The sequence below is a fragment of the Cnephaeus nilssonii genome (assembly GCF_951640355.1).
Source record: "Cnephaeus nilssonii genome assembly, chromosome: 5".
Lineage (NCBI taxonomy): Eukaryota > Metazoa > Chordata > Mammalia > Chiroptera > Vespertilionidae > Cnephaeus > Cnephaeus nilssonii.
In genome coordinates, this window is record NC_137076.1 from 2,638,320 (window position 1) to 2,661,451 (window position 23,132).

General features: G+C 56.8%; 1 protein-coding gene across 1 annotated transcript; it reads right to left on the minus strand.

The window, feature by feature from the left end:
* Positions 1 to 8,644: 8,644 nt before the first annotated feature.
* On the minus strand, positions 8,645 to 22,563 carry ARSJ (arylsulfatase family member J). The gene is made up of 2 exons (XM_079772158.1): positions 21,609 to 22,563; positions 8,645 to 11,233 (listed from the first exon to the last, which is right to left on the minus strand). The coding sequence occupies exons 1-2, from the start codon at positions 22,010 to 22,012 to the stop codon at positions 9,841 to 9,843; spliced, it is 1,797 nt and encodes a 598-aa protein (XP_079628284.1). The 5' UTR covers positions 22,013 to 22,563; the 3' UTR covers positions 8,645 to 9,840.
* Positions 22,564 to 23,132: the final 569 nt, after the last annotated feature.

Genomic DNA, 23,132 nt, shown 5'->3' on the forward strand with positions numbered 1-23,132 from the left:
TCCAACTAAACCGGCAGTCGGACATCCCACGAGGAGTCCCAGGTGGGAGAGGGTGCAGGCCGGGTTAAGGCACACTCCTTCCCCTCCCCCCTCTCTGTGCATAAATTTCGTGCACCGGGCCTTTAGTAAGTATATAAGTTCTTTGGTTTATCTCTTCTTGTCCCTCAGCCCCACACCAAGGATGTCAGTCTGGTCCGTGCCTCCCTGCTTTGGGTCTTATTTTGTTGGTCAATTCATTCTGCTCATTAGATTCCACATATGAGTGAGGTCATGTGATACTTGTCTTTCTCTGACGGGCTTGTTTCACTCAGCATGATACTCTCCAGGTCCCTCCATGCTGTCCCAAAGGGTAAGAGATCCTTCTTCTTTACTGCTGCCTAGTGTTCCATGGTGTAACTGTACCACAGCTTCTTTATCCACTCGTCTGCTGATGGGCACTTGGGCTGTTTCCAGATCTCAGCTATTGTAAACTGTGCTGCTATGAACATAGGGGTCCACGTATTCTTTCTGGTTGGTGCTTTGGGTTTCTTAGGATATATTTCTAGAAGTGGGATCAATAGGTCAAATGGCAGTTCCATTTTTAATTTTTGAGGAAACTCCATACTGTTTTCCCATAGTGGCTGCACCAAACTGCTTTTTTATATCTCTGTATATCACAAACTCGTGTATATATATGCACATATACATGTTGCAAAAGCGTTGGCAATGTGTGTAGACATCGAAAGGTGCTGGCAATGGGCGTGATCGTGTTTAGTGAAGGAGGACCCCTGAGGAAGACGTGTCCGCATTCACCGAGTGGAAGAGGCGGCGGTGGGAACCGCTGCGCTGAGACAGGGTGTGCGGACAAGGCAGCTCTGAATCCGCTCAGAACACAGCACCGCCGTGCCGCTGTGCACCCTCCTCCTCACCGCGGGCTCCCGACAGGCGGCGCCACGCCCCGGGGTCGCCGCCCGCAGCGACCGCAAGGCTTGGCCTCGGCGTGGAGCCAGCCTTGTCCACCGGATGTTTCCAGGTTTCCTCGGTTTGGGTGACGTTTGCCATCTCTCAGCAATGACTTCTCTCCTGGTCACAGCTGCCTCGCTGACCTGCAGCCACGGACGGTTAACTCAGGTGCTGTTTTATCTGGTTTGCAGGCACGGTGTGTGTGCGTTTGCCTAACGTGGGAGCGAAGGTTTGGGGTCACGTTTTATTCAGGGTTTGTTGTGATGAAAGGCCCGATTCAAAACAGGAGCCCAGCCGCCCTGCGCAGGCATGAGCTCAGTGTCCCTGACAGTCGTGTCTGAAGGCGGCGGCTGCATGGAGGGAGCGTCCTTCTTCATGGCCCGGGGGCCGGGGAGAGAGCCGGTGGGTTCCGTGGTCGGCCTCAGTACCGACGTTCTCTCTGACTGTGCGCCTCTGATAGATGCTGTCACATAGAAAGTTCTGCATTTACGTCCCCTTTGTCTGCCAGGCCCTACACATCCAACCTGATGGCAGCACGCTGAGTGAGTGAGGACTCTGCCCGGGAGGGGCGTGCCCCGCTCCGCTGCTGTCCAGGGGCCGGGGGTCCAGGGCTGTGTCTGTACGGAACCTCCTCCCCCTCCCCTGAAGCTCAGTGAGTGAGAGCAGTTAGCCGCCTGCCAATTACCCATAATTAAAGCAATAACAAGGAGGCCCTTATGCTCATGACACCATGGACAGGCTGTGGACATGCTGTGGACATGCCATGGACACGCTGTGGACATGCCATGGACACACTGTGGACATGCCTTCTTCATGCATACTCAGGGTCTGATTGCTCTGTTTGAAAGGTAAAGTAATGAGTTAACGGGACTTTATGCCATTCCTTCTGAGTATGTGAGGAGCACCTCGGGGTTACACCCTTCGTTTACTCGCACTAGCCCGGGAGGGGCGCTCGGGCTTTTCGGGGTGACACCCTCTCCTGTACCTGCTGCTGTTGAGGTGCCTTTCACTCACTCGAACCCCCCGGGGCGGATGTTGGGGTGCCGTGCTCTGGCCCTGAGTGTGGCCGTGAGTCTGGAGTGAATGGCGGGGGTGAGTGCTACCGAGGTCAGTCACCCCACCAGGAAACCCGAAAGCAGGCGCGTCTGTGGGATGCGGGGAGAGCGCGGGGTCTCCGAGCCCCGGGGAGCTCTGTGCCGGCGCCGTGGACCGTGCGGTCCGGGCACTGGCTGAAGCCAGGCGGTCGGGCGACAGCCCAGCTCTTGCTCGTAGACGTTCAGATTTACAGCGCCGGGCACAGTGTTCCCAGCCGCGCCCTGGCCGCAGAGATCGCGATCCTCATCCTGGAAGCGGTGTCGGGATTTCAGTTCTGAAAGACAGGCTGTACTGTCACCGAACCAGTGAGCTCACCGCGGCCCACTTCTTCCAGGTCCCGCTGGGAACCACCCGCAGAGTGAGCACGGGACACGCCACGGGGCCTGTGGCTTCCTCGCTGCTTCCCGTGTCTGAGCCGGTTTACCCACCGTTGCATAAGCCAGCGGGCGGACGGCATCAGACGGCTGTGCCAGTCCGAGGGGAGGAATCTCGAACCACAGACGTGCATGGAAAGGCAGGGACACAGTCAGGTGCCTGACTCCCACGCCCCGTGGTGTCCTGCCCCGCAGCTGCCCCGCAGCGAGGGCCTCCCCTCTGGGCATGGACGGGCTCCACAGAGACACGGCTAGGCAGACGCTGCTCTCTTTTTTGAATGGATCTACTTTTATTGATTGATTTCAGAGAGGGAGGGAGAGGGAGAGAGAGAGAAACATCAACGATGTGAGAGAATCGTGGATCGGCTGCCTCCTGCACGCCCCATACTGGGGATCGAACCCACAATCCGGGCATGTGCCCTGACCGGGAATCGAACTGTGACCTCCCGGTTCCTAGGGAGACGCTCACCCACTGAGCCACGCGGCTGGGGAAATAAATCACTTTTCTAAAGGAGGAGACGGAATACATATGCAGGCAGAACGTGAACTGTTTCGGAGGCTGATGAGGACCATGGAGAGGGACCAAGCCAGGAGAGGGAGCAGGTCATGTGATTTACAGCTATCTTCCCGGAGCGTGCGACTCCCTGAGGGGGACCCGGTCCCATGTCGCTGTCACCAGAGCCATTGGGGTCATCCGCGTGGCACATACACATGTTGTGAATGGATAGACTTGGTGCCGACTGCCCCCTCCCTTAGCCTGCCTGCCGTCTCCTCCCCACACCCCTGGGCGTGGGTGTGGCCCACTCACTGGTTATGTGCCTCCCTGCTGCCTGAAGGCGCGAGGTCACCTGCACAGGGTGGGAACCGACCTCTGGTTTGATCCCTGATGTGTATCAAGAAGACAATAGTCTTTAAAGAACTACTGCCTGGCAGGTGTGGCTCCGTGGTTGAGCATCGACCTATGAACCAGGAGGTCACGGTTCGATTCCCGGTCAGGGCACAGGCCCGGGTTGCAGGCTCGATCCCCAGTGTAGGGCATGCAGGAGGCAGCCGATCCATGATTCTCTCTCATCATTGATGATTCTCCCTCTCTGTCTCTCTCTCTCCCTTCCTCTCTGATATCAATAACAAAATATTTAAAAAAATATTTGTTGACTGAATGGATTTTCAAGTCATTCGCAATGAGAAAACAAGTTGTGAATTTATGATGGACGGGTTTGGTTGCTGATCCTGGCAAGCGGGGTTGTTCCTGCCACCAACACGCATGCTGATCGCTCCCAACAAACCTGCGCCATGCCCAGGAGCCTGTGGGGAGTGCTGGTGGCGGGCCCGGCTGCCAGGCATGCACCTGGGCGCCAGGTGTAGGGGCATCGATGGGCGCTTGTTCCATTGCCAGTGCTACCACAAGTCCTCTATTCTGGAGATTATTAAAGGGGCCCGGCCAGTAAAGCTGGGACAGCGAGGAGAGGGCATGGAGCAGGTGGATGGCAGTGAGGGGAGGGCATGGAGCAGATGGATGGCAGTGAGGGGAGGGCATGGAGCAGGTGGATGGCAGTGAGGGGAGGGCATGGAGCAGGTGGATGGCAGTGAGGGGAGGGCGTGGGAGCAGGTGGATGGCAGTGAAGGGAGGGCGTGGGAGCAGGTGGATGGCAGTGAGGAGAGGGCATGGGAGCAGGTGGATGGCAGTGAGGGGAGGGCGTGGGAGCAGGTGGATGGCAGTGAGGGGCGGGCATGGAGCAGGTGGATGGCAGTGAGGGGAGGGCGTGGGAGCAGGTGGATGGCAGTGAGGGGAGGGCATGGAGCAGGTGGATGGCAGTGAGGGGAGGGCGTGGGAGCAGGTGGATGGCAGTGAGGAGAGGGCGTGGGAGCAGGTGGATGGCAGTGAGGGGAGGGCGTGGGAGCAGGTGGATGGCAGTGAGGAGAGGGCGTGGGAGCAGGTGGATGGCAGTGAGGGGAGGGCATGGAGCAGGTGGATGGCAGCGAGGAGAGGGCGTGGGAGCAGGTGGATGGCAGCGAGGAGAGGGCGTGGGAGCAGGTGGATGGCAGCGAGGAGAGGGCATGGGAGCAGGTGGATGGCAGCGAGGAGAGGGCGTGGGAGCAGGTGGATGGCAGCGAGGAGAGGGCGTGGGAGCAGGTGGATGGCAGTGAGGAGAGGGCGTGGGAGCAGGTGGATGGCAGTGAGGGGAGGGCGTGAGAGCAGGTGGATGGCAGTGAGGAGAGGGCGTGGGAGCAGGTGGATGGCAGTGAGGAGAGGGCGTGGGAGCAGGTGGATGGCAGTGAGGAGAGGGCGTGGGAGCAGGTGGATGGCAGTGAGGAGAGGGCGTGGGAGCAGGTGGATGGCAGTGAGGGGAGGGCGTGAGAGCAGGTGGATGGCAGTGAGGAGAGGGCGTGGGAGCAGGTGGATGGCAGTGAGGAGAGGGCGTGGGAGCAGGTGGATGGCAGTGAGGAGAGGGCGTGGGAGCAGGTGGATGGCGGTGAGTGGAAGGTGTGGGAGCAAGTGGATGGCAGTGAGGAGAGGGCGTGGGAGCAGGTGGATGGGCGCTGGAGACGGCCTGCCAGGCGCTCTCACTGACCGAAGGCAGAAACAGCCTGCCTGCTTTTTATTTGAATAAAATGTTTGCGTCCTTCCTCATCTAAGACACGGAGCCGTGCCATGGGTCACTTTCGCGCAGAGCCACTGTGGTCCTTTTTCAAAGGGTGGGTTCTTCTGTTTCGAGAGGGACAGGAAGTTAAGAGAGGTGCTTACACGGAAAAGCGTCCTCCGTGGTCCTGGACCCGAGGCTGAGACCCTCCGTCAGGGGAATGAACCTGAGAATATGTGCCCGCCTCAACACAGCTTCCTGACAGGGATCAGAGCCCAGGGTGCAGTGCTGGACACCTGTGACGCCTGTGACTCCTGTGACGCCTGTGACGCCTGTGACACCTGTGACGCCTGTGACGCCCAGTGACACCCAGTGACGCCTGTGACGCCTGGGACACCTGTGACGCCTGTGACTCCTGTGACGCCTGTGACGCCTGTGACACCTGTGACGCCTGTGACGCCCAGTGACACCCAGTGACGCCTGTGACGCCTGGGACACCTGTGACGCCTGTGACGCCTGTGATGCCTGGGACACCTGTGACACCTGGGACACCTGTGACGCCTGGGACACCTGTGACACCTGGGACACCTGTGACGCCTGTGATGCCTGTGACGCCCAGTGACGCCTGTGACGCCTGTGACACCTATGAAACCTGGGACGCCCAGTGACACCTGTGATGCCTGTGACGCCTGTGACACCTATGAAACCTGGGACGCCCAGTGACACCTGTGACGCCTGTGACGCCTGTGACACCTGTGACGCCTGTGACGCCTGTGACGCCTGTGACGCCCAGTGACGCCTGTGATGCCTGTGACGCCCAGTGATGCCTGTGACGCCTGTGATGCCTGTGACGCCTGTGACACCTATGAAACCTGGGACGCCTGTGACGCCTGTGGGACCTGTGACGCCTGTGGGACCTGTGACGCCTGTGACGCCCAGTGATGCCTGTGACGCCTGTGACACCTATGAAACCTGGGACGCCCAGTGACACCTGTGACGCCTGTGACGCCTGGGACACCTGTGACGCCTGGGACACCTGGGACACCTGGGACACCTGTGACGCCTGTGATGCCTGTGACGCCTGTGACACCTATGAAACCTGGGACGCCTGTGACGCCTGTGACGCCTGTGACTCCTGTGACGCCTGTGACGCCTGTGACGCCTGTGTCTCCTGTGACACCTGTGACGCCTGTGACGCCTGTGACACCTGTGACGCCTGTGACACCTGTGACACCTGTGACGCCTGTGACGCCTGTGTCTCCTGTGACACCTGTGACGCCTGTGACACCTGTGACGCCTGTGACGCCTGTGACGTCTGTGTCTCCTGTGACACCTGTGACGCCTGTGACGCCTGTGACGCCTGTGACTCCTGTGACGCCTGTGACGCCTGTGTCTCCTGTGACACCTGTGACGCCTGTGACACCTGTGACGCCTGTGACACCTGTGACGCCTGTGACGCCTGTGTCTCCTGTGACACCTGTGACGCCTGTGACGCCTGTGACACCTGTGACGCCTGTGACACCTGTGACACCTGTGACGCCTGTGACACCTGTGACGCCTGTGACACCTGTGACACCTGTGACGCCTGTGACACCTGTGATGCCTGTGACGCCTATGAAACCTGGGACGCCCAGTGAGGTGTGACAGCACTGGAAACATCTGTTCTTATTACACATGACGGTACAGACTTTCCCTAGTAACGGGCAGGACAGACGCTTGCACAGGTGGCAGTTCTCTTAGGAGCAGGGAACAGCCCGGCCGGCGTGGCTCAGGGGTTGAGCATCGACCTATGAACCAGGAGGTCACGGTTTGATTCCCGGTCAGGGCACCTGCCTGGGTTGCAGGCTCGATCCCCAGTGTGGGGCGTGCAGGAGGCAGCAGATCAATATTCTCTCTCATCATTGATGTTTCTCTCTCTCTCTCTCTCTCTCTCTCTCTCTCTCTCTCTCTTTCTCTCTCTCTCTCCCTTCCTCTCTGTATCAATAATAATTTTAAAAAGCAATGAACACCACCCGTTTCCAGGTGGAACGGGTGCGGGCTCCTTCATTCCATGACAAAGTCACCCCATTTACCAAGATCATAAACCCCGCCATGTTCACCAACACCTGCTCACACGCGTCGATTTCCATCACCTAACGTGCATCTTTGCCCCTTTTTCATCTTGCTACGGATTTCTGCCAGGTTCTGTATTTCAGCAGCAACTTTCAAAGTCTGTCCCACACTTTGCCTCATCTTTCGTAGTGCACAATAGCCAGGGTTTTATGGTGAAATAAAGTAGAAAAAGATTACACACACATTTCCTTCTGTTAGGGATTTAAAGGAAAAACTAGGGTTCTAAAGCCCTGAGAAAGTCTGCATTAAAGTCACCCCTTCAGTTTTGTTTATTTAACTGGGCATTTCCTGACTTACCCCCTCAGACTCTCTTTTAACGTGACAATAGCTGCTGTGGTAGAAGTCACCTGGGTATTCTATGTGCTGGGAAGAAAAGCTCCGACCACAAGCCTTTGACTTCTTAGATCCACTTAAACCTGCAGTCGGCAAAGCACAGACTCGGGAAACAGCCCTTTATCCTACGTGATGAAATGGAAATACATGTTCTAGAAGTAAAATATTTAAAATGAAATTTTGCCCAGTTGGCGCAGCTCAGTGGTTGAACGTCAACCTATGAACCAGGAGGTCACGGTTCGATTCCTGGTCAGGACACATGCCCGGGTTGCAGGCTCCATTCCCAGTGTGGGGCGGGCAGGAGGCAGCCGATCCATGATTCTCTGTCATCACTGATGTTTCTCTCTCCCTCTCCCTCTCCTTTCCTCTTTGAAATCAATAAAATATATTTAGAAAAAAAAGAAAATGAAATTGTAATCGCTCGGTCCATGTTAGTAATTCAGTAACCGTCTGTACAGCCTCTTCCTGGTTTCCATTAACTGTGGAGGCAGCCCTGGAATTACGCTCCATTGTCGGTGCACACCACGAGTCACACTGCTCACGCGTGACTTTTCCGTGGCCTCCATGCCGGGGGCAGGGGCCCCTCAAATGGAAACATCCATTTGTAAACTCTGTATTATTTACTACTAGAAACCCGTTGCACGAAGTTTCGTGCAATAGACTTTCACCTGGCTGCCGGCAGCAGTTTTCCGCCAGCACCAGTTTTCCTCTGGCCACCCGCCGATCAGAGCGCCTCCCGCCAGCGCGATCGGCCACCCCGAGAGGAACTCCGATCCGGGGAGGCGCTCCGATCAGCGGGTGGCCAGAGGAAAACTGGTGCTGGCGGAAAACTGCTGCCAGCAGCCACGCAATCGGCCACCACCAGCGTCTTCCGCCGGCCCCATGGGTCCTTCCGCAGCGTTGGCCTAACGGCCGGTGGGAGGAGCTGGAGTCGGGGACTCGCGAGTCCCCGCCCCCCGCTCCTACCGCCAGCCAATCGGCCACCCTGAGTCCCGCCCCCCGCGCCTCCAGCCGGCCCAATCGTGGGCATAGCGGAGTGATGCAATTTGCATATTGCCTTTTTATTATGTAGGATGTCGTTAGCAAATCACACCTTCAATTGCCTACTAGTAGAGATTTTTGTTTGTGAATATGAATAATATATTATTTCAAAGTTAAAGCAGGAAAGCCACACTAAACTTGCCAGTGCCATAAAATAAACCATTTTAATAATTAAGATACATAAATAAGGTGTTTATTATGGAAACAATAAAGATGTCTCTCAGCTCTGTACAAACACTGAATTTCCCAGTAATTTGTGAGAAATATGTTCATCTTAGTACATTCAAAATAATGGCTGAACAATGATGATTATCATTTTCCTGCATCATTTTCTTTTTATATTCTCTGAATTCACACCATGTTACAGTAATTTATAGTATTACAGTGCTTGGTAATCTTGAAGATATGCAATAAAATTCTTCTAATGGTGTGTAGAAAATAAAAATAAAATAATTAAAAGTCATTTGCATAGCACTTTATGAAAACAAAAGTGTTTTTTTCTGTAAACATACATGACGGGCCTGTGCTGAAACGTCTTCCAGGAAAGTGCTGAGCACATAGGGACACGGCGCTTGGGCGGCTGCTCATATGTGCTTAGTGGCTGCCCCCGCGGGTGCCTAGAGCGCGGCTCCACCGGAGCAAGGCAGCTGGCTTTCCTGGGAAAGGGAAGGGCTCGGGAAATAGAGTTAACTCACAAACCCAAGTGCTCCGTGACAGACATGCAGAAACTCACTCAGCAAATGTATTTCTCACCCGGGCCAGTGTGGCTCAGTGGACAGAGTGTTAGCCCGAGGACTGAAGGTTCCCAGGTTCGATTCTGGTCAAGGGCACGCACGTACCTCGGTTGTAGGCTTGCATGCCGAAGGCAACCAGTCGATGTATCTCTCTCACATCAATGTTTCTCTCTCTGTCTGTCCCCCTCCCTTCCACTCTCTCTAAAAATCAGTGGGAAAATATCCTGGGCTGAGGATTAACAATAACCACAAATCTATTTCTCAGAGCCTGGGAGGTGGACCAGCCTTTGGCTGTCCTTCTCACAGGCAGTTTTAACTGGGCGCCCAGGCCCTCCGTCGGGGGAGCAGGCGCTGCGGCAGGTCAGCATCCCGTTAGAACGGAAAGCACAGTGTTGGCCACCGGCTGAAGCACAGTGGGGGAGCTCATAAGGCCACGACTGTCTTTTAAGGAGCCAGGGAGGTGGATATCCCTGTGTCCCCTAAGGATGGCTCAGGAGCGGCACCTCGGGCACCCAGCAGAAGGGCCCCAGGCGATGGCCAGGTGGCTGCAGTGGCCTGTGACGGGCGTGAAGGAAGGTCTGACGCTGTGGTGGGAAATGTGAAGCCACATCTGCTTTCTGAGGCCTGTCACCCCCAAGGAGCACCCGGTCGGCACTGGGGTCGGCCTGCCTCCTGCAGCCTCTTCTTCGTCTTCCTTCTCTTCTGCTTCCCCTCAGCCTTATTTTTGCATGGCTTCTTCTTGCTTTCCTCTTTGTACCAGGGCCCCCAGACCCCCCCATTGAGCCGAGGGTTGCTCCTGGGGTCCCCGGGGGGATACCTGACGGGCACCGCTGTCCTGTTAAACTGTGACAGTCGGCGGAGCAGCTGCCTCACGACGCCGGGGTACTTGCTCGAGAGGTCCACCCTCTCATAGGGGTCGGCCGTGATGTTGAAAAGCCACACGCTCTGGCCCGTTGCCAAGGTGACCCGCTCATTGTGCCAGCGGTTGGGGCCCAGGTTGCTGAAGGCCTGAGGGGGCACCCAGTCGCTGTACCCGGGGTTCCCCGTGAGCAGTTTCCAGTGCTGCACGCGGATGGCCGACTGGATGGCCGTGTTCCATATGCCGTAGCCCGCCGCCCAGGAGCCGTGCTTGGCCTTGGTGTAGACAGGGTCGATGTTGTGCAGGATGTCCACACGGGGCGAGCGCAGGCCCTCACTGATGGCCTCCCAGACGTCGTAGCCGTCCAGGTGAGCGTCCTCATCAATGTGCCCCTCGGCCAGCGCCACCAGCGTGGGGTACCAGTCGGTGATGTGCACCAGCTCCCTGCACACCGTGCCCCGCTGCCTCAGGAGGGGGCTGTGCACGAACCCCACGGCCCGGATGCCCCCTTCCCAGTAGGTGCCCTTGCTGCCCCGGAGGGGCCAGTTGCTGCCCCCGGCGGAGGGCTGGCCGCCGTTGTCGGAGGAGTAGATGAGGATGCTGTTGTTGTAGAGGCCGTGCGCCCGCAGGGCCAGGGTCACGTTGCCGACAGCCTCGTCCAGGCAGGAGAGCATGGCTGCGTACCGGCGTCGGTGTGTGTTGGCGATGGACCGGTAGTGCTCGAAGTACCTGCCGGGCGCCTGCAGCGGCGAGTGGACGGCCTGGTAGGCAACGTAGAGAAACAGAGGCTTCCTGGGGTCGTGGGCTGCCAGGATCTGCTGCACCCTCCGCGTGTACATGTGCGTGGAGTACACGCCATCGTCGTGGTCCCAGGCGGCGTGGTCGTCCTCGTACAGGTCGTAGCCACACACCCCGGGGCCGTCACACTTGTAGTGAGTGTAGTAGTCACCGCTGCCCAGCAGGGAACCAAAGAAGCTGTCGAATCCCCTGTGGGTGGGCATGCACTCCCGCCTGTAGAAGCCCAGGTGCCACTTGCCCACCATGTGCGTGGCGTAGCCCACCTCCTTCAGCTTCTGCGGCAGCGTGGCGTGGCCCAGCGGCAGGCAGTTGGGCTGCGCGGGCCTGATGATCGAGTGCTGCAGGCCCGTGTGGATCTGGTACCTCGGTGGAGAGCAGAGAGCTGTCAGTGCAGAGCAGGGATCCCACAAAAACATGAGCCCTGGGAAGGTTTCCGAAGAGAAGCTCCCCGCCCCCCCAAACAGGACCAGCTCCCCACACCTGTGGTGACCGCAGGTCCCACCCAGTGAGCTTCATGTTTGCCGTTTGAAATACATTTGACTAAATTAGAGAGAGAGGAAGGGAGAGGGAGAGAGAGAGAGAAACATCAGTGATGAGAGAGAACCATGGATCGGTTGCCTCCTGCCCACCCCACCCTGGGGATAGAGTCCGCAACTCGGGCTTGTGCCCTGACCGGGAATTGAACCCTGACCTCCTGGCTCATAGGTCTACGCTCAACGACTGAGTCACACCGGCCGGGCCTAAAGTAGTACTTTGGAAACCAAGATTTCACCACTCATCTCAAAGTGTTTTTAACATTCTTGTAGCAGAATTTATTTGAATAATCTTTACTCTTTTAATGAATTATATGACACAGAAAATGAACACGATAAAGGAAAGCACCTACATTTCAGAGTCTTATTATTATCATTATTGCTTTTCATCCAGGGACCTCACATTAACTCCTAAATCATTTCCTGAAATAACTTATTTCAAGCTAATTCTGAAGCACAGAACACATGAAAAGATTACACTAAGTCTTCTGTTCCACTGTCAGAAATATTCTGTAATTATCCTCCCCGTTAGGTCTGCCAAGAGAACGAGAGGGTCTCGGACTCACGTTATTGTTGAAAAACCATTTTCTTTTACTTTAACTTGTTAATGTTTCAATTGCTGTTGACATTTAATATTACATGCGTTTCGGGTGCGCCTCGTGGAAAGTGATGTCAGAGTAGATGCCGCAACCAGCGCTCAGGAAGGGGCGAGACACGGGAAGCAGGGCGAATTCACAAGCCCGAGAGCGGGAGTTTCATGTCCCCCAACCAGCAGGGAGTGAGCTCCTTCGCGCTCCCCACGGCGTCTGCTGCCTCCGAGCAGGTGAAGGGATGGTGCTACGCTTCCTGGGCGCTGGGTGAGGGATGGCGGGTGTCCGGCGCTGGTCGCTCTGTGGAGATTCTGCCACGGGGTGTTTCCCCTGAGAATGTTATCATCACATACGTGTATGAATTCTCAGTTTGGGTCACGATGCGCCTCTGAGTTCATGACCTTTTAAAAGCTAAGGATTCTGCCCTGGCCGGGTGGCTCAGTGGGTTGGAGCGTCCTCCCGTGTCCAGAGGTTGCGGGTTCCATTCCCCGTCAGGGTGATAGTGGGGAAGGGCCATGATGAGAACAGAGCCACAGCTGTCTGACAATTCCTCCCCTCACTAGCCATAGAGGAGACGTTTTCTTTTATTCATTCATTTATTTATTTATTCATTTATTCATTCATTCATTTATTTATTTATTTTTAAATATATTTTATTGATTTTAGAGAAGAAGGAAGAGGGAAAGAGAGATAGAAACATCAATGATGAGAGAGAATCATTGATTGGCTGCCTCCTGCACGCCCCCTACTGGGGACCGAGCCGAGCCCACAACCCAGGCATGTGCCCTTGGCCGGAATCGAACCTGGGACCCTTTAGTCCGCGGGCTGACACTCTATCCATTGAGCCAAACCAGCTAGGGCGAGGAGAAGGTTTCTTACAGACCCTGGGAAACGGGGGTTGGGGGGTGAAATGAGGCTGTAAAATGTCAGATGCCTCGAAGGGGCCAAGACTCAGAAAAGAAGTGCATTTGAGAACAGACCACGGACGGGGCACAATTTGACTCGGTAGCTGTGCCGGACCCTGACCCCCTCCGGGAGTCTCTCTCAGGACCCTGACCCCCTCCGGGACTCTCTCTCGGGACCCTGACCCCCTCCGGGAGTCTCTCTCGGGACCCTGACCCCCTCCGGGACTCTCTCTCGGGACCCTGACCCGCTCCGGGAGTCTCTCTCGGGACCTGACCCCCTCCGGGACTCTCTCTCAGGACCCTGACCATGCTCTGGGCCCAGGCAGGGGCTGAGCTGTGTCACATCACGGATCAGCCTCCTTGGTATGGGGCTCTGAGCTCCTGAGGGCCGGACCCTCCCTCCCTCCCCTGTTACACGGCAGCTGCACGTGGCTGTCTCTCCCTCGTGTGTGAGGAACCAGCCTCCTGGGAGGAGGTCCGGGCAGAACTTCCAGGGCGCCCGCCTGCTCCCCCTGCTGCCGGCAGGACTGGGATAAACGCTCACACAGGATGCACCCTGTCTCTGCTGAACTGGCTCCAGGAGGGACGGGCGGCCTCGGACCCCTGGTGTCCAGTCTCATTCTCACAGCTGGGAACCCAGTCACCCCGTTTCATTTGCTCAGGGCGACCCTGGCGAGGCCGTGCTGAGAGCGGTCCCTAGAGGGCGGCAGAGGGCTGGCAAACAGCGTGGAGCTGGCCTGTGGGAGAGCTGTCCCTTAGGCTGGTCCAGAACCCACCGAGAGGCTCATGTGAAACCGGGACAGACCCCGAGGTCTGCAGTGGGCCCTCGGGGAGGACATCACTCGCAGGAAGTTGGTATCAGTGTCAGAAACAGACCTGCCCTGGCCGGTTCACCTCAGTGGATAGAGCGTCGGCCTGCGGACTGAAGGGTGCAGGTTCGATCCCCTGCCCTGGTCCCAGGCCCCAGGCCCCAGGCCCGGGTGCGCGCAGGAGGCAACCATTCGATGTGTCTCTCTCACATGGATGTTTCTCTCTGTCTCTCCCCCCTCCCTTCTACTCTCTCTAAAAATCAATGAAAAAATATCCTCAGGCGAGGATGAACAACAACAACAACAAAAACAAAAACAAAAGAGAGAAAGAAGAGAAAAAGACAAAGAAAGAAAGAAACAGCCTTGGCCCTGGAGCCTGACCCGCCGACGCCTGTGCTCAGAGCTAAGGCCAGGCAGCGCGGGACGGGCCTCGATGCCGAGGTCGGCTGAGTGTCTGCTGGACACCTAGCAATAAACGCCTCTCATTCTGGAACAGCCCCCAGGAAGTCACAGGACCCACTCATGGAAAGAAAGCTGCAGCCTAAGAAATGTAAGTGCAGACTCGGGGTGCAGACAGGGCGGCTGAGCTGCAGCGAGCACCACCCCCACTTGGTCACGGGGACCCCCGGGGAGAGGCCGGGGTGGAACCTGTGACCCTGGGGTTCAGGGACCTGCCTGCTCCCCCAGAGCCCTGTCTGCTAGTCCTCACATGTCATCACCCCCACAGTTCATAGTTCTCTCTGCTTTTTGTGGAGAATGAAACAAAATACATCTTATTAACATCCTCTGTTTTCTTTAAAGTCTTAAGGCAAATGTATACCTCGTCAGTGTATCTCTTTTTTTTTAAGTTTTTTTTTTTTTTATTGATTTCAAAGAGGAAGGGAGGAGAGATAGAAACATCAATGATGAGAGAGAGTCATGGATCAGCTGCCTCCTGCACGCCCCCACTGGGGATCAAGCCTGCAACCCAGGCTTATGCCCTGACCGGGAATCAAACCAGGACCTCCTGGTTCCTAGGCTGAAGCTCAACCACTGAGCCACGCTGCCGGGCCACTCGCCGTCTTTGCAACCTGCATCCCGAGGGACCGGGCGCTCCTGTGGAGAAGTTCTTCAAAGGGACTGTTTTCTGAAACTAAACGCAGTTGCTGTTTTTAGCCACTATTAACGGAGAAACAACATGGGTGTGCCTCCAATTAAAAAGCAACCTTGCCAGAACTAAGTGCTTAGCAGCCGTAACTCCAAACATACAGGTGAAGAGCCGGCTACCACGTGTGGTCCAGACTCCCTGGCCTGACCTTACCCTGAGAGGAGGGGAAAAGGTGTCCACTGTGTGTGTGTCTGTGTGTACACTGTGCACATGTCTGTGCATGTCTGGGTGTGCACTGTGTGTGTGTGTGTCTATGTGTGCGCACATCTGAGTGTATACTCTGTGTGTCTGTGTGCCGTGTGTGTACACTGTGTCTGTGTGTACACTGTCTGTCTGTGTGTACACTATGTGTGCATGTCTGTGCCTGTGTACACACTGTGTGTGTTTATGTGTGTACACTGTGTGTCTGTGTGCATCTGTGCATGTACACTGTGTGTGCATGTCTGAGCGTGTCTGTATGCACACAGTATGTCTGTGTGCATTGTGTACACTGTGTGTGTGTCTATATGCACAGTGTATCTGTGTGCATCTATGTGTGTACACTGTGTGTGTGCATCTGTGTGTGTACAGTGTGTTTGTGTCTGTGCACACTGTGTGTCTATGTGCACTGTGTGTAAACTGTGTGTGTGTGCACACTGTGTGTGTCTATGTACACACTGTGTCTGTGTGCATCTGTGTGTGTCTGTGTACACAGTTTGTCTGTGTGCACTGTGTGTGTGCATCTGTGCGTTCACACTGCATGTACATGTATGCACGTGTCTGTATGCACAGTGTGTCTGTGTGCACTGTGTACACTGTGTGTCTGTATGCACAGTGTGTCTGTGTGCACTGTGTGTCTGTGTGCACACTGTATGTGTCTGTGTACACACTGTTTGTCTGTGCACTGTGTGTGCATCTGTGCATGCACACTGCATGTACATGTCTGCACATGTCTGTATGCAGTGTGTCTGTGTGCACTGTGTGTACACTGTGTGTGTCTGTATGCACAGTGTGTCTGTGTGCACTGTGTGTACACTGTGTGTGTGTCTGTATGCACACTGTATGTCTGCATGCACTGTGTGTGTGCACTGCTATGTTATCTGTGTGAAGTAGCGGCGTTTCAGTGTGAGATGACTTCGGTTCTCAGAAGCTCAGCTGCTTTCTGCCCTGAGCCACGTGCTCTGCCCAAACAGGAAGCTCCGTCACTCACTTTCTGGCCGAAGCCCGGTCCCAGGGAGAGTCCGAGCCCCGGGCCTGGACACAGGCGCTCACTGCAGAGCCCGCGAGGAAAGGCCGGAGCCCCCGCACCTGCTCTCAGGCAGATCAGCCGTGCCGACAGCAGGCGCTCCACGAACAGGGAGAAGAGGAGAAGCTGGTCAGCCACAGCCATGAGCATGAGCGCAGGACTGTGCAGGCCCTCGCCCTAGCCCTCGCCCTCGCCCTCGCCGGGCAGCCGGGCAGCGGTGCAGAAGCTCAGGCCACCCGACCTCCCAGAACCACCTTTGCGAGAGGGGCCAGGGAGTGCAGGTGTAACAAACTCTCCAGGTGATTCTAATTGGATTGGTAAATGGGGCTCAGCTTCTACACGACACAAGCGAAGACCAGGACTGCGCTCCGTGCCCGCCCCGCGATGTGGGCGCCGGGTCAGCCGGGTCTCTGGTACGTGGAATGACTGCATCCATTTGCCCTGTGGTGGCTGCACTTCAGTGAGATATTCGTTGATTCCACTCGAAGGATAAGCCATGCAGCTGAGCCAAACCATCTGGTCCACCACAGGAGGAACGCAGTGGGAAGTCACAGCCAGGGCTGGAACCCAGCCTCGTTCCTCACCGTGTACTGGGCCAAAACACGTTACTTCTGTGAGCTTGATCTCTTCCTATGCAATATGGGTATAATCATTACCCTGAGGAACGAGGCATAGAGAATATATGTATGGATATATATAGCTAGCCAGATTACAGAATATATCTGTATATATGCCCAGAGAGATACATATATAGATAGATTACAGAATATATACAGATATACTAGTATACCCAGAGAGATACATAGATAAATTACAGAATATATATAGATATATAGACAGAGATACATATATAGGCAGATTACAGATTATATAAGAGAATAATATATCAAATATTTAACACAGGTTAAGTGCCAAATAGATGAAATCGCTACTCCCAAGATTTTATTTTCAATTAAATCCTTTAGATAGAAAAACTTGTATGATCAAATTCAATTTTATAGCATTATGAAGACAAGCTAGGATCAAAGTAAAAAACAAATGTCAAATATTTGAGCTGATATTTTCAAGGGTGTTAAAAACTCTCTAAACTATTCCCCGGCTGGCGTGGCTCACTGGTTGAGCATCGACCTATGAACCAGGAGGTCACGGTTCGATTCCCAGTTGGGACACATGCCTGGGTTACGGCTTGACCCCCAGTGTGGGGGTCCCCACTCAGACCAGCTCCCACGGGGAGTTCTGAGGTGAGGGCTCAGGGCGCCAGCCCGCAGCGGGAGGCCCAGGAGGAGCTGGGCGAGCCTGAAGCCATCCTAAGCGACGGCGACAGGGAGACCCACGGAAGGTCACGCGGGACACCTGTCCGGCCGAGGAGCCGTGGGAGACTGTGCAGGGAGGCGGCATTTGAGCGGAGTCTTAACGACGGCGGGCATCTGGGCAGAGGGCCAGGCGTGAGGCAGGAGGGGAGCTGCATGCAGAGAGGGGAGGTCAGTGCCGGGCACCCTGCCCCCCGGAGAGGAGGGAGGCAGCCCAACCTGCACCCGGGTGCCCCCCGCTCCCCGCGGGCAGAGCGGGTCAGACGCGAGGCTGCTGACGCCACACAGGTCAGGGTCAGACACGGCTGTGCCGCTTGGACGCTGTGTGACCGTGACCGACACCTGTAACCTTCCTAGCCCTCTCACATAGCCTCCATACAATGACATTTGCTCAATTATTTCACAAATATTTTTCAAAATAATACGAATCTTTTACCTCCGGGCGGATGTGATGGGGAGACAGCAGGGTGTTTGGAAAGAGAGTGGCATAGTCGGACGGAGTTTCTCTCCCTTCCGTGGCCGTCCGTGGGAACGGGGCGTGCCGGCTGTGACGAGATCACGTCTGAGTGACGCTAAGGGGCTGGGAGTCAGGGGGCGGGGGGGGGGGGCAGCGGGCAGACACCCAGGGCCGCAGCGCCACGGGGACAGGTAACGTCCAGGATGGTAAGAGCGTGGCGACAAGCCCTAAGGCCATCAGAGGGAGGAGGGCGAGGTGCAGGCGGTTGACCCCGGGCCGTGGCTGTGGGAGAAAGATGAAGGGAACCAAACCTTGGGATAGCAGCAGCTTTATCCAGGGCTCCAGGGGAAATGGGGTTCTAGTCTTGGGTCCCCATCTTTTTAAAACGTTTTTTATGGATTTCAGACAGGAAGGGAGACGGGGGGAGAGAGAGAGAGAAATCAATGATGAGAGGGAATCATGGATTGGCTGCCTCCTGTATGCCCCACACTGGGGATCGAGCTGCAACCTGGGCGTGTGCCCTGACTGGGTACCTCCTGATTCATAGGTTGACGCTCAGCCACTGAGCCACGCCGGCCGGGCAACACTTAAGATAAGTTCTTAATTCATCTGGATGGAGACACCAGAACAACCCGACATGCTTGGCAAATTACTACTGACTGCTGAGCTCAGCCCCGGGCCCTGGTGCAGTCACCGGCCGGGCGCGGAATCTGCGTTTTAAGGAGCGCTCCCTGATTCGCTCTGTTCACACAAGTTTGCGAACTGCTGCCCAGAGGTGAGGCCCGCTATGTGTTCCGAGAGGTTCCTTGCGGGACCTGCCCAGGATGCGGCCGCGTGGGCAGGCGACAGCTCTTGCCGCCAGGTGGGGCGATGTCCTTACTCAGGCGTCCTGCCCGGTCTGTGCCCGAGGGAGCGATTTTACACGGTGACCCCAGCAAACGTCAGGGGAGGGTTGTGTTGTTAAGCTTCAGAAATAGCTTCACCATGTAAGCTCTTTCTTTATAAATGTGAAGAGATGTGAATCCTCTCCTATTCCACATAACCTAGTTTCTCCTGCACAATAATTCGGCCCATGTCGGTTTTCGCTGCCTGTTTTTCACTTAGAGGACCCGGAAGCTGCAGCACGTCCCCGTGGAGAGAGCGGCCAGCTTCCCTGGGCGCCGCGGCACCAACGCGTGGCTGGGCCCAGAGCCCGGCTCCAGACCACGCTCTCCCGTCTGCGTGACGTGAAGGAAGTCCCAGCGTTTGTCCAGAGGAACTGCAGCTGGGCTGGTGTGGCTCAGTGGCTGAGCATCAACCTAGGAACCAGGAGGTCAGGGTTCGATTCCCGGTCAGGGCACAGGCCCGGGCTGCAGGTTTGATCCCCAATAGGGGGCGGGCAGGAGGCAGCCGATCATGATTCTCTCTCATCATTGATGTTTCTCTCTTTCTCTCCCCCTCTCCCTTCCTCTCTGAAATCAATAAAAATATGTTTTGTTTTGTTTTTTAAAAAGAGGGAACTGCAAGTGCCAATGCCCCTAACTGTCCAATGCAGACAGGAGCGCCGTCACCTGTGGAAGCACCGCTGGCCACGCTGGACATACGCTCCGTGGATACGTCTCCTCAGGAGGTGCCCCTGCGGGAAAGGGCAGGAGGCCCCCTCCGACTCCAGAGCCACGTCAGGACTTGTTCCCAGCTTCCTCTCTGTCTCCTGCCATTAAGTTACCATAACCATAAAAGAAAAACCTGCCCTGGCCAGTTTGGCTCAGTGGATAGAGCGTCGGCCTGCGGACTGAAGGGTCCCGGGTTCGATTCTGGTCAAGGGCAGGTACCTCGGTTGCAGGCTCCTCCCCAGCCCGGGCCCTGGTCGGGGCTCCTGCAGGAGACAACCAGCCGATGTGTCTCTCTCACATCGATGTTTCTCTCTGTCTCTCCCTCTCTCTTCCCCTCTCTCTAAAATCAATGGAGAAATATCCTCGGGGGAGGACTAAAAAAAGAAAGGAAAAGTGTGCTGCCGTCAGTGCGGGACGCGGAGGAACCACATGCTCTTGGCGAGGAGCCGGAGGAGTGTGCTCGGTGGAAAGATGAGCCACGGTGTCCAGCGCGTGCTGCTCAAGCACCGTGGCTCTCGTCACTGTCAATTCTTTATATATATATATATATATATATATATATATATATATATATATATACATTTATTGCTTTCAGAGAGGAAGGGAGAGGGAGAGAGAGACAGAAACATCCATGATGAGAGAGAATCATGGATTGGCTGCCCCCTGCCCACCCTTACCAGGGATTGAGCCCGCAACCAGGCATGTGCCCTGGCCGGGAATCAAACCGTGACTTCCTGGTTCATAGGTTGACGCCCAACCACTGAGCTACCCTGGCCGGGCTTGTCAGTGTGGATTCCGAGATTAGCTGAAGAGGCTCTCGGAGTCTTTGGGACACATTTACTCATAAACCAAGCAAGAGTGGTTGACCTCCAGGCCACCAGATGGACGCGCTGTTTTCCCGCCAACCATTGCTCCTTCATAAACATCCAACGCCCTTGACTCTGCCCTTCAAAATGACTGCAGCACAGCGAGACGTCTTTCTCTTTCTTTCTCGGGGAGGAAGGGTTTTTCCTGCTTTGGCACCGACGCTAACTTCTGACAGTTTGCTAAGCAGTGGAAATCATGCTGTAAGCAACAGTGTCTGCAAGACGAGGATTCCTACAAAATAGTCTTTATTTTTCCAGTGGAGACTGGCGACTCCGGTGGGATCCAATTCCAAGAACAACTTCACCGAAGCGAGGGCTCCTTGGAGCTGAACTCACGGGGACACAAACACCGGAGCCGGAGGCTTCCTTCTGCCCCGGCCAGGGAGGCCTGCCCTGGAGCTCCGCTTTCCAATCAGCTACCAGCATATTGAACCATTTTCCTTAAGCCTCCAAATTGGATTTTTCTTAGAGTTGATCAGAAAATTCCCAGGCATATGGGGAGCAGCACGAAACCTCAGAGGAGGTTTCATCTCCATTGACTTTTTTGTTTTGTTAATCCTCACCCGAGGATGAGGATATTTCTCCATTGATTTTTAGAGAGTGGGGGAGAGAGGGAAAGACAGAGAAACATCCATGCCCTTGACTGGAATTGAACCCAGGACCCTTTGGTCCGAAGAGCGGCGCTCTACCCACTGAGCCACACCAGCCAGGGCCCCATTGAGTATTCACATGGGTGTCCTGCACTTTGAGAACTGCCGTGGTGACGCCGGCCGGCCTCCGTGAGAGCCCAGAGAGGATGTCCCACCGAAGACGGAGCACAGCCGTGGGGCCACCGGCAGAGGGCACCGGCCTGGCACTCCGGGGCCCGCCCTCTGTGCTGGCCTGTGGCTTTGAGTCTTCAGTTCTTGAAGCAAGGCAAGAGCCACAGAGGCAGGTGGGCATGTCTTGCTTATCAGTGAGGTAACTGAGTTCTAGTGTGACCTGGAAGCTCCATTGAGCATGCCCAGCACCAAAGGAGATGTGGGGAGACCACATCTGGGCTGTCTGGTTGGGGGGTGAATGTTTCCAAGTCCCGCCAGCAGGCTCCCAGCTGCACAAAACAGCCCTAGACCAGTGCCCAGGCTCAGGGTCACTCCTATCCACCGCCACTCATTCATTCACTCACTCACTCATTCATTCAGCTGTTCCCCACATTTTTGGTTACTCCCCTAAGTCAGGAGCTGGATCTTAATTAATCAAATGCTTAAGGTTTCACAATTTCGATTCCCCATAAAGCACGCTAAGGTGTCTCCAGAAACCCTTACCTGCCCGTGATGAGCTGACTCCTGGAGGGTGTGCAGATGGGCTGCACGTAGTAGTTCTCCAGTTTCACCCCCTCGGCCGCCAGCCTGTCCAGCGTGGGCGTGCGGATCTCCGAGCCGTGGTAGCCCACGTCCCGAAAGCCCTGGTCGTCGGCCAGGATGAAGATAAGGTGCGGCTGGGCGCTGGCTGGGGCGCCCGGCTCAGGTCTGCGTGCAGCCTCCTGGCCCTCCTCGCGGCCGCGGGTCCGGGACAGGTGGCCGCAGGTGAGGAGGCCGAGGACCCAGAGACCGGCCAGCGCGCGCATGGCCCGCGCCCTTCCTGGTGGGACCCCTGGCCACACGCAGCCCCCCGAGCGCCATGCGGACTGGTCCCCGTTGGACCCCTGCGCCTCCGGGCGCACATGCATGCGGGAGGCAGAGGCTGGCTGCTCCCGCCACGTCCACAGCCAAGACCTCGGTCTAGGAGCGGGGCCTCGGCGGGCTCGGCGGGCGGGGCGGCAGGAGAGGCACCTTCTCCATCACGTCTGGGTCTGTCCTCCCCGAGGGGGCAGCATCCAGGCGGTCAACGCCGCCGCCCATGTTTCTCGGCAAACACGTCCAGGAGGGGATGGCGCATCGCCCCCGGCGCCTCCGCGTGGCCGAGCCCGGGGCTTGGGGGCGCTGCTCTCGGGGCGCGCGGATAACGGGGTCCCTCCACCTGGAGAGCACACGCCTGGCTCCTTCCCGGGCGGGCGAGGCACTGCCCGCGCTCAGACCAGCCGGTCACTCCAGGTCCGCGCTCCTCCCGGGTCGCTCCGCGGGAGGCGCCGGCCAGTCTCCGCCTCGCCCGGCGCTGGCGCAGGGGAAGCCGGTTCCCTCCGGCTAGTCCCAGGAGAAGGGTCAGTGCCGCCGGCGCCCCGCCCCGCCCGGGTCCCTCCGTGCGCGGGGCCACAGCTGCGCGTCCGTCTGCTCCGGCCCCCGCCCCCCCGCCCCCACCCAGGGAGTGAATCACCCACGCGGCGCCGCTCCCGCGGGCTGGGGCCGCCCGGGCGCTCCGCCACTTCCTCCCGCGCACGGAGCTCACAGGGGCGCACGGCGCTCTGGGGTCCCTGAGCGCAGGCCCGCGCGGTGCTGCCCGAGAACTTCGCTGGCGCCTGCTGGGACCGGGCGGGGAAGGCCCAGCAACACTCCGCCCTCCTCTCCGGTTTCCCTTGCTCCCCGCCCCCCACTTTGTAACAGTTTTGGGGTTGGATTCCCGTCCTGGGCAGGGGGCAGCCCGACTACTTTCTGGTGGGGCCCCCTTGTGCTGAGATGCCCAGGCTCCTCCCCCCCACTTACCCCGCCCCCCCATCAGAACCCTCCATCCTGGTGGCCTGGGGGCGGGGGGAGGGGGCTGCGGGTTCGCCCTGCTCACAGGGAGGGTCTGCGGGCACCTGCGGGCTGTCAGCTCCGCAGCCAGGAGAGCTTCCCCTGCACAGGCTTCCTCAGGGTGGTCTGCTGAGCCCTGAAATGCCCCACCCTGACCCTGACCCTGACCCTGACCCTGAC